Genomic DNA, 12,305 nt, shown 5'->3' with positions numbered 1-12,305 from the left:
GGAGTGTTATAACCCCTGTCAGATTTTTTTTTTGCTATCTGTGCTATCTTTGGGGAGATTTAACTTCACTTCCTGTCCCATAGCCAAAATAGGAAGTGAGAGAATATCCATGCAAATTCAGGGAATCCCTTGGGCCCCCCAGGTCACCATAACTAGTGTCTCCATTGGAAGACTTCTCTATTACTTTTCTGGGGGCAACTCAAAATTTGGGATTCTCTTTTACTTTCACTTTCAATGATAATGGTAAACAGGACTAATAGAGAAGGTGAATCGCCCTAATGGAGGCACAGACCACAATAACAACTGCTGGGTGTTTTAATCACTCTCCTTTAGTTTCACTTTCAGTCAAACAGAAACCAGTGTTTTCAGAAGCTCAGATATATTTCAACTAAAATTTCTAAGAATACTTTTTTTAAAAAATATGGCATGGTCTCTGATGTAGGAACAGTCATTCACCATATTTTATTTTAAGTCTGGTGAAATATTCCATAGTAAATGTTTCAAATTACCCTGACATAAATGGATGCATTGTTGAGGGGCAACTTGTAAAAAAAAAAATACACAAAGCTTTTGTCCAAAATTCTTCTAAACCCAGCATCAAGCCCTCCTTTTGAGGGGACGCCCCCACTCTATAGAGTGGGGGGAAGGCTGCTGCACTCTGCGGACATTTGGAGAACAATAATTAAGGACGAATGAGTCACCTCAATTATATCTCACGGTTACAAGCTGGAGTTGCGTTCCCCCTCAGAGGTTTTTAAGATCCAGCGTTCCCTCGGATCCCCCAAAAATCAACTTATTGCTTCAGGCACTACATCATCTAGTGCATCAAGGAGTGATTGTAGAGGTTCCGGTATCCGAAAGGGGCAGAGGGTTTTACTCAAACCTGTTTACGGTTCAGAAACCAAACGGGGACACAAGGCCCATTTTGGACCTAAGATCACTGAACAAGTATCTACTGATACAGTCCTTTCGGATGGAGTCTGTCCTTATATAAAGGATGCGTATTTACACATTCCTATGTTTTAACCTCATCAGAGGTTCCTATGTTTTGCAGTAGAGGAACGTCATTTTCAGTTTGTGGCTCTACCCTTCAGGCTTGCTACTGCTCAGAAAATGTTCAGAAAGGTCCTAGCACCAGCACTGGGTCTTTTAAGGGCCCAAGGGAGCCTAGTGCTCGGGTATCTGGATGACCCCCTGCTCAGAGATCACTCATTACAGGCTCTAGAACAGAGCATTATATGCACAGTGCGGTATTTGAAAAGCTTAGGCTGGATCATATATACCGAAAAGTCAGCCCTGAAACCAGCTCAAAGTCTAAAGTATTTAGGTCTGATCCTAGATACGGTTCAAGCAAGAGTATTCTTGCCACATGTAAGGATCTGTGTCCTGAAGGTGCAGGTGCGCCAGATAAGGGGCTCCAGACAACCCTCTATTCGGCTCTCTATAAGTCTTCTAGGAAGGATGGTATCCTCTTTCGAAGCAGTGCCCTATGCCCAGTTCCATTCCAGGCCTTTACAATAAGACATCTTGTTGGCCTGGAACAGAAGAGGATAAGCCCTGGATTATCCAATGTGCTTATCTCCTCAGGCACGCTTAAGCCTAAACTGGTGGTTGCAGGATCAGAAACTGCGAAAGGGAAAACTTGGAGAGTACTGACTACAGATGCCAGTGTCTCAGGCTGGGGAGCAACCCTAGAAGGGCTCAGAGCTCAGGAGAAATGGTCAGGGACAGAACAGATCCTGCCCATCAACATTCTGGAATTACGGGCAGTACATCTGGCCCTACGGTCCTGGATGGTGGAGCTTCAGGGACCGCCCTATCTGGGTTCAGTCCGACAATGCCTCTGCAGTGGCCTATATAAACCACCAAGGCGGTACCAAGAGAAGTTCAGCTCTGAAGGAGGTGAACCCCATACTAGCCTGGGCAGAGGGACATGTGCCGATTATATCGGCAGCCCATATCCCGGGAGTAGAGAATGGGAAGACAGATTATCTCAGCTGCCAGCAGATCTGCCTGGGGGGAATGGTTCCTACACCTAGGGGTAATCCAGGAAATTTGCCAGCGTTGGGGATGGCCAGAGGTCAACCCATTGGCATCCGGGTTCAACAACAAGCTACAGCAATTTGTGTCCCGAACAAGGGATCCTCTGGCAATCGGAACAGATGGTTCCATGGAGCCAGTACTCCCTGGTTTATACTTTCCCTCCGATCCCTCTCCTTCCACATTTGTTGCACAGGATTCGGAAAGAGGGGGTTCCAGTCATTCTGGTGGCACCAGCCTGGCCCAGAAGGCCCTGGTTCCCGGAGATTGTGAGACTGACAATAGACGGGCAATGGACGCTTCCACGTCGCCCTGATCTACTGTCTCAAGGTCCTATATTCCACTCCAATTTATAGTCTCTATATTTGACAGCATGGCTATTGAAGCCAGGGTGCTGAAGGACAGTGGCATCTCGGGACCAGTATTGTCTACCCTAGTGAATGCTAGAAAAGCCTTCACTAGGGAAATTTTTCATAAGGTCTGGAAGACTTATATTGCTTGGTGTGAAGCCAGAAAATGCCAGAAAATATGTTTGGGAGAATTCTCTTTTCTACAGTCAGCTGTGGAAATCAAATTGGCTTTGAGTACAATCAGAGGTCAAGTTTTTTACCGATCAGTATTCTTCCAAAGGCCTTTAGCCTCCCATTCACTGATTCAAACCTTTATGCTGGGGGTAACTTGCTTGTTTCCCCCCATTAGGTCACCTATGTGCCCCTGGGACTTGAACTTGGTGTTGTCTGTGTTACAGAAACAATCATTTGAACCTATCAAGGAAATTCCATTAGACTTGCTGTCACGCAAGCTAGCCTTCCTGATGGCCATCGCCTCGGCTAGAAGGGTGTCGGAGTTGGAGGCACTTTAGTGCAGGGAACTATACTTGATCCTTCACCACAACAGGATCGTGTTACGACCTGTTTCATCCTTTTCGCCAAAAGTGGTGTCGGCCTTTCATTTAAATCAGGACATTATTTTGCCTTCTTTATTCTCTCAGCCTCGCTCGGCAGAAGAGAGACAACTGCACTCATTGGAAGTTGTCCGTGCAGTCAAGGTTTATTTGTCTAGATCTGCGGAGATCTGAGGATCAGACTCGTTTTTTGTTTTACCAAAAGGACCTAAGAAGGGGCAGGCAGCTTCCAAGGCTTCCATTGCCAATTGGGTCCGTCAATTGATCATTCAGGCCTACGGTCTGAAACATAAAGCTCCATCCTTTAGGGTGAGAGCTCATTCTACCAGGGGTGTAGGAACATCTTGGGCTTTTTGCCATCAGGTATCTGTTACTCAGATTTGTAAAGCTGCTACCTGGTATCCAGTGCATACGTTCACAAAATTTTATCAAGTGGATGTTCAAGCAGCCGAGGATTCAGCTTTCGGCTGCAGTGTACTGTGGGCTGCCGTATAAGTTCTGATGGCTATTGTTTGGCAGGGTGCCTCCCTCCCCTCAAGGCTATTGCTCTGGGACGTCCCAGTAGGTAATGAATTTTAGCCTGACTCTGTGTCCCATGATGTATGAAAAAGAAAATAGGATTTTTTAGTCATACTTACCTGTAAAATCCTTTTCTTTGAGTACATCATGGGACACAGAGTGCTTCCTGTGTGGGAGGGGTTATATAGGGGATCACTTCCTGTCTAAGACCTTTGGTCTACCAGTGTCTATTCACCTGGAAATTGAGTATAACCCAGCAGGTAATGAATATTAGCCTGACTCTGTGTCCCACAATGTACTCAAAGAAAAGTATGACGAAAAAATCCTATTTTATGTTATTATTGGTTTATATTTTGTATAAATAAAGCTTTATTTTTTTTATGGAAACAGAATTATTATTTTGTGGTGCCTCAAAAGTCCTGCCTCTTAAAAATGTTTGCTCCTATAGATATAGTAATACTGGGGATTTGGCACAGTTGAGAGCCAATTCAATTATTGGTTATAGTGAAAATGGAAGAATAGTCCGTAGGGCAGGCAATCCACTTAGATATTATACAGTGCACAGTTATTGTATCATTGGCAAAAGTTCCGCTTCACACCAGTCCTAGAAGTAAGCAGTCTCCAGATGTATATAACAGGAAGGTTACCAGCACCTACCCAATCCACATATAGTAAAAATTAGTACCTAAGTCATATTGGGCTCTTTTGCAGCTGGATAGTCTGCACAAATAGTAGATCCACCCTTCATGGAGCCTCACTCCTATTACTGCATTATTTTAAAGTAAATCAAGGTAAAATTTCAAAAGGGAGAATAAGACCTCTTAGTAAAAGCAACTTTAGTTGGGAAGACCTTGAAATTCACATTTTGTGAACTTGCCACTGAATTCCTAAGTCATACAGGAAGGCGATTTCTGATTCAGTCCACATGCATCACATAACTACAGTACGAGTTTTAAGTGAACCTTTACTTCCTTCCTCTCTGGCCTATCTTATGCTGTGTATTTCAATGATGGTGTATCTCTCTTTTCATGTTAAGCTCTGAAACTGCTTAAGAAATTCTAAACCCTTTGTGTAACTGTTAAAACTGAATTTGAGAAGCCATAAGTTTCCTATTTTAAGGGTTATTGCACACCATATATGCATATTTGTCTTCTGTATTGAAAACTGCTCTTAATGGAAAATTAATGTGGATTACTTTGCAACATGTTTAACCTTTTAGAAAAACAGAAATGTAAGGCGCGCACACCTAGTGCATTACCAAAGATAATTTAATAATAACAAATGTTTGTATAAAAGTGGGTACTCACACAATGCAACTGACAAAAGGCCATAAACACAGTGCATGGACATGCACAGAAAACACTGGGCACTTTTATAGGGAATGGCGGAATTAAAAATTGTGTGTCAAAAAGAGCCACGCCCTCAGAGGGGCGGGAAAGAAAAATAAAATAAAAAATGAATAATATATCTATATATATATCTATATAGATATATATATAGATATATCTCTCTCTCTCTCTCTCTCTCTCTCTCTCTCTCTCTCTCTCTCTATATATATATATATATATATATATATATATATATATATATATATATATAGATATATAATAAATCTAGATCTATAGATATAGAAATAGGTCTATATCTATAGATATAGAAATAGTTGCACTAATCTAAAAAAGACAGAATCCATATCAAAAACCTATATCCAAAACATATCCAAAACTCCATCATAAATACACAAATAAATAAATACTGATAATTTAATTCAAGTCTATGATATATTGCACATTCATTTATATTTAGTCAGATGAATACAGGTGTAGGAACACATTAGCAAAAAAGGGATGCAGGATTAATAAATGGGTCAATCCATGTCTCACCTCTACATGCCTGAAGTAGCTGCGGGGGAGGGGGTTGAGCACTCAGAGGTGTCCAAAAACCACACACTAGGATCACCCAGAAGCTTCAGAATTGCCAGGAACGGGGGAAAAACCCCAACAGACGCCACCAGGATCATCCCCGCTGTAGTGCGCTGAACTCCCGATGTCACACAGGCACCCATTTGAAAAAGTCTATTCTTCGAAACATGTCTTGGGCATGGTTACACGGCATTCCATCGCACTGACATTAGATGCCGCTGTCTGAGGAGGACTACACCGATCGGATGGCTGGGCCTTAGAAGGTTGGGTGAGAGATACACCAGTTTACACTTCAGGTCCGCTGTGACCGCGGTGCACCGTTGGATCACTGATCCTGTTGCTTGCTGTGCTTGCTGTGGATTTCTTTTTAAAGGCTTTTATGTTTCAGTTTAAAAGTGAGTGTAACCATTGAAGTGTGTTTGAAGTGATTTTAATAAATCTGTCAAAATGGTATCACGCTATGTGGAGCACTTTATTCATTTTTTCACATATGGAGCTGGCTTGATTGAAGTCACGGTTCATCACATGCAACCCAGGTGTGGTTCAATTGCTGTTTTGCCAAACACGAGAGTGGGAGGCTATACAATCTGGTGAGTGCGCTCTTCAGAGGGAGTGGTGTCACTATCACGGTGGTGTGGTGGAAGAGTAGAAGATTTTTCACAAGAAGATTGAAAAACAACTGTTGAACTTGATCATTCATTTCTTGTAATTTATTATTTATAGTGACACTTTTCACTGGGTGTTAAAGAAATTTCTTTTCATGATAAAATTAATATTTTTCATGACACTATTATTATTAATAATTTATGCATAAGTAGAGGGTCATAGGCATTATACTGCTCTGACCCATTATTTTACACAATTTATATTAGCGCCGCTATCTCTGTCTGTACACGTGTGAGAGGTATTGTTTTGGGGATTTTGATCAGTTTATGTATTTATTTAAGTGGCAGCTTTTTTCACTGTACACTGTGTATGTACACATATTTTGTATTCATTTACACATCTTTTATATAGCTTTGCACTTTTCTTTGGCGCAGTGGAGTAAGAGAGATTCAGGGGCGGTTTATTTGTATATCTCTTGCTACAAACCACACACAGGCACCTTACCAGACCCCAGGGAACCAGCTCAGTGCCAGGGGGAATCCACTTCCTGGAAACTCAGGAAGATGCCTGATGACAAGTGACATCACTTCCGGGGAGGGAGCAGTACAACGGTGTCCCCATGGACATGAATGGGCAAAGATAGAAGGAAAAAAAAAAAAAACTTTTAAAAGAAATTTTTTCAAAAATTACATTAAAAAATAAAAAAAATTCTCTGACAAAACTGGACCACTAGGAAATAGTAAATTAATAAAAATAAAATAAATAAATAAAAAAAAATAAAATTAATTAAAAAAAAAAAGAAAAAAAATTTTTTACTGCCATGAATTTTGCACAACGATAATGATTCCCCAATGTGTAACAATTAATGAAAAGCTCTGAGTACGTGAAAGCCAACCCTACAAAAAATTTTTTAGACCTTGAACTGATGGTGGATGATGAATCATGTATTTTTTCTCGTACCCATTTCAAACCATCAGCAGGTAATTCATACCTTCATGCCCGCAGCAATCGCCACCCCAATGGATCAAAAACGTACCTCTTGGTCAGTTTTGCCGGCTCCAAAGGACCTGCTCTCATCTAAAAGATTATGATAAACAGAGCAGTGTACTAAGTAAAACATTTTTGGAAAAGGGCTATGATCCGGCCACCATTGAGGATGCACACACTAAATATAGGCTGAAATACCCTGAGTTCACTGGGAAGGTGAATACCGAGCATGAAGTGGGGCGTGCCAAATACGATGGGAATGGCTCAGTCCAGTAAAATACTGGTACTTGCAGCCATTCTGATGTGACTTTTAACACTGGGTACACAAACAAGGCCTTCCCTATTAAGCAGATCATAGAAAAATATTGGGGGATTCTCCACAAGACCCTTGTTTGACCAATGTTATTCCATAACTCCCAAATGTAAATTTTCCATAGACCCAAGGGGACATATTGCTCCAAGCAGAGTCCGTAAACCAAAAACTGTGGCCAACCAATGTTGGAGCAGTATACTTGACCAAAAGGGTTGCTTTAAGTGTGGTGTCCCCAACTGTGGAGCATGCCGATATGTGTGGCATAGGAAGAAGCAGGTTACAGGTAGTGAAATAGTGAAAAATTGGGCGCAAAAAACCTACAAATCACCCAACATGACGTGAGTATAATATTAGGTGACCACCAATACACCAAAGGTTAAGTGTCAGAACAGTCCAGCACAAATATACATGTAAATAAGACAATATAATGGTTCAAATCTTCTATATATTATTTCTCCAACACCGTGCCTCCTAAAGTGCAGTGTGCTTAAATCTTGAAAGAACCAAAGTGCTTCACCCGAAGTGATATATAAATGTGCTCACCAGATATCTTTGGCCACAAAGTGACCTCCAGGCATATAATAGAGGGGATCCTTCCTCTTTTAGCTAGGACCTTCCAAGCCCCATGCAGCTCGAATCAACTGTTTCCAGAAATTAATCGGACTTCAATTCAATCATGGATGGTAGATAGTAAATTCCTCAAGCTGTTGCACTTTTAAGTGCATATCCACAGCTCCTTTTAATAAAATCTGTGAAGTTTGGCTCCCCAAAAACGAGCCACAGAGAGGCAATATAGTGTAATACCGTCTTTTAATAAAAAGCACTTACATGCATATGTAAGGTACAGCAAATAGCAGCGCAGCTGGAGGATGAGGCAGGGGCCGGTCTGTCACTCGGTATGTGATGCAGGGAGCGCAGCGCGCGTCTCAGCTGAAAGTGGAAGTGGAGAGCTCCTGTATCAAGCGTGTTCAAGCCTCAATTTCGATGCATTTCGTGCTCTAGCGCACTTCATCAGGAAAATGGAGCCGCCGCCATGATACAGAGCCTATATGCTAAGCAAATCAACGCCATTGGTCAGTGGCGATTGTACATTAAATGGAACATAGATTTCCATAAAAATTCCAGATACACAACAAAGACAAGCCTCTGTCTCATCCGTACTGGCCTGAATTGATATGCAATTAATCAACAATTTAAAAACAAATACATTTAATCAGTAAAATATTAAAAATTAAAATGTGAAAAACAACATGAGTCTGAACCCTAAAAACGGCTGGGAAGTCTGAGTACAGAAAAAAAGGAAGTACATATATATGACAATAAACTCATGACTCTCATTTAACATATACCCAATGTCCATACATCTAATTTATTGAATATTATGCTGAACAATTAGTGTACTAATTAATAATGGGAGATGTTTTAAAATTACATTCCGTAAGCACACTACGAAACAGCGCCATCTAGTGGCGCTATTTCATATTTCAGTGCTTATACCTGTTGGTCTGGTAAGGTGCCTGTGTGACATCGGGTGTTCAGCGCACTACAGCGGGGATGATCCTGCTGGCGTCTGTTGGGGTTTTTCCCCCGTTCCTGGCAATTCTGAAGCTTCCGGGTGATCCTAGTGTGTGGTTTTTGGACACCTCTGAGTGCCCAACCCCCTCCCCCGCAGCTACTTCAGGCATGTAAAGGTGAGATATGGTTTGATCCATTTATTAATCCTGCATCCCTTTTTTGCTTTTGTGTTCCTACACCTGTATTCACCTGACTAATTATAAATGAATGTGCAATATATCATGGATTTGAATGAATTATCATTATTTATTTGTGTATTTATGATGGAGTTTTTTGTTTTGGATATAGGTTTTTGATATGGATTCTGTCGTTTTTACATCTATATATATATATATATATATATATATATATATATATATATATATATATATATATATATATATATATATTTATTTATGTATTTTCCCTCGCCCCTTTTGAGGACGTGGTTCTTTTTGACACACAATTTTCAATTCCACCATTCCCTATAAAAGCGCTTGCCCATGGTGTATGAGACTAGCCTAGCTCTGAGGAAGAGGGTGCGCCCCCGAAACGCGTTAGCTGTAACCACGTGTTCTGTGCATGTCCATGCACTGCGTTTATGGCCTTTTGACAGTTGCTTTTTGTGAGTACCCACTTTTATACAAAAATTTCTTATTAATAAATTATCTTTGGTAATGCACTAGGTGTGTGCGCCTTCCATTTCTTTTTTTCTTGTAGTTCCTTTCGGATTACCCCATCTGAGGAAGGCAGCATCCACCTACTTTTGGGATACAATATATACCTTTCACACCACCATTTTATCTGACATCTGTTACTCTTCACCTTGGAAGACCTATTAGCACTGGAAGTCACTGTGTTTTTTTGTATGTTTAACCTTTTAAATCATTTGCAATAATCCCCAAGCTTCTGCAGTTCAAAGATGGCTAATTGCTGTTGATATTTCAGCCAGTGATATATTTTCGTTTTAATTATTTGTCATTTAAACATCCGTCTCTTTTTTTCCCCCGCCTTACTCAATAGGTGGAATGGTTAAAAAACGAAGACATCATTGACCCCACACAAGACACCAATTACCTTATAACAATTGACCACAATCTCATCATTAAGCAGGCCCGGCTCTCGGACACAGCCAACTACACCTGCGTTGCTAAGAATATTGTTGCTAGGCGCAGAAGTACAACAGCGACGGTTATTGTTTATGGTGAGTTTTTATTTCTGTTGGGTGTTCATATAAAAGGCTACTTGCAAGACATTCTGGTTTTTTTATTATTATTACTATGTTTATTACTACAATTACTTTGGCTCTTATTTTTGCTACCGTTATACTTGTTTTTATATGTAATTTGCAATATATGCTTTGTAACAAAACTGTGATAAATGCTTTCTCATTTTGCAAATAGTTTCTGTAGGCATTTCTTTTTACCTGAACTATTTCACCATACAGTTTAGTGAACAGGCTGATTACATACAGTTAGCTGTATTTAATATGGCAGTGCAAATCCCAGTAACCCATAAATACCAGTCTGATTTCATTTACCTGGAGTCACATCTGTGAAAGATAACTTCTGTTTTCTTGCTATGCGCTACAATGATCTTTGACTTTTTAAATACATTTAAAGATGTGTTTATCTGTTAAATAATATTAGAGATGCGCAATCCTTCAGTGGTTGGTCACCTTTTACAACAGTTATTTAAATGGACTTTAAAGCAGAACTTAGTGTTACTAAACCCAAGACCCTGCATTCACTATATTTGGTCTCCCACAGTACACTGAACAAGGAAATACAATTATGTTAGTAAATACAAACTGCTAAATACCTTTCCTCATCTGCAGTATATAGCAGTCTTGTGATTTCTATGAGTGTCTGATTAAAGCTTGTAGGAGGAGTTTTCATCCTACTCTGACTGTTCCATGAGGCTGCAGGACCCCTTACCCTCTGTCTGAACAGTGCTGATTGGCCCTGTGCCGATCACATGCACCCTCCCAAGAAAAAAAAACTCTCTAGCAATACACCCAATGTGCAGAGTGCCCCCAAGGCTCTGTTCTATCGCGAGATGAATTTGGGGACTGTGGAAGAATAGGGAGGATCGGAGAAGACAGGATCAAACAGCCTTTTTTTACACAATACGGAGGATTAACCCCTTAGGTTCCACAGTGAGTATAACAGGCATGCTTTACTGCATATACAGACTGATTTTACTGTTGTGGGTTTAGTAACACTTTAAAGTGATATTAAAGTCTTGTTTTTTTTTATAGCAAACATGTTATACTTACTTGCTTTGTGCAATAGTTTTGCACATAGCAGCCTGGATCCTCCTCTTCGGGTGTCCCAAGCACGCGCTCATGGCCGCTCCCTCCTACCGAGTGCCCCCACAGCAAGCGGCTTGCTATGGGGGGGACCCAAACAGGTGCGCCCCCTAGCAATGGCTCTGTGTGCCTATTTACACAAGAAGCCGCGGCTCGGCCCTGCTTCCTCCATCTCCTGTTTGGCTCACTGGCTGTTATTGACAGCAGCGGGAGCCAATGGCTTCCGCTGCTGCCAAAAGCCAATCAGGAGTGCGAGTCACAGGAGAGCCAAGGCTCTTATGGACAATGCTGGATCGAGAGGGGGCTCAGGTAAGTATTAGGGGGGCTGGGGGGACTGCTCCACACAGGAGGTTTTTTTACCTTCATGTATAGAATGCATGAAGGTAAAAAACCTTGTGCCTTTATAACCATTTTAAGTTTAAAACTGAAAAATTACGGGGGGCGTGGCCTGGAGCGGCATGTAGTAGGACGTGGATAGACAGAGCTCCGCCGGCCATTTATCCTTATGCAAACTCCTGAGACCGCTAAACAGCCAATTTCAACCCACAACATACCACCACCGAACCGGCAACCTACCAGGACCATGTCGCCTACAAAGAAGGCATCTGCGGCGGCTGCAAAGCTGGAACAATATTGCCGGCAAGGCACGGACCCCTCCAGCCAAGATGGCGCCGCTGTGCTGGAAGAGGAGCCTCCCGCCGGAATAGACACAGCGAGGGTGCTGGAGGCGATATCATCATGTCAGGAAGCCATCACAATATGCCAGACTTCCCTCACAGCGCGAATTGAGGAAGTTAAAGTGGACATTTCACTGGTAAGGCAGGATTTCCAGAAGCTAAAGGGCAGAGTCACTGAGGCTGAGACCAGGCTGAGCAATGTGGAGGATTCCCTCCCCCCCTTGCAAAACACAACATCTGAGCTGCAGCACCAAGTGAATCAACTGATTCAGAAGCAAGATGACATTGAGAATCGCCTCAGAAGATGTAACCTCAGATTTGTTGGACTCCCTGAGGGGGCAGAGGGGAAGACCCCCCTATGTTCCTGGAAAACCTACTCTGTGATGCATATGGGAGAGAATCTTTTTCCCCAACATTTGTGGTCGAGCGTGCGCACCGTTTATAGGGCAGACTGCCACCACCTGGATGAGCA

The 12,305-nt window shown here is 41.8% G+C and overlaps 1 protein-coding gene across 2 annotated transcripts in view; it reads left to right on the top strand.

Annotated features, from left to right (window-relative positions):
- The window catches only part of UNC5B (unc-5 netrin receptor B), a 291,480-nt gene that overhangs the window by 214,772 nt on the left and 64,403 nt on the right, over nucleotides 1-12,305 (top strand). For both annotated transcript variants that reach the window (XM_073596705.1, XM_073596706.1), the window contains exon 5: nucleotides 9,869-10,049. In XM_073596705.1, the coding sequence (XP_073452806.1) occupies nucleotides 9,869-10,049 (181 nt within the window). The remainder of the gene's footprint in view (nucleotides 1-9,868; nucleotides 10,050-12,305) is intronic.

The sequence above is a fragment of the Aquarana catesbeiana genome, linkage group LG08, assembly GCF_042186555.1.
Source record: "Aquarana catesbeiana isolate 2022-GZ linkage group LG08, ASM4218655v1, whole genome shotgun sequence".
Taxonomy (NCBI): domain Eukaryota; kingdom Metazoa; phylum Chordata; class Amphibia; order Anura; family Ranidae; genus Aquarana; species Aquarana catesbeiana.
Note: the sequence above shows the minus strand (reverse complement) of the source record. Positions and strands in the feature narration are given on the sequence as shown.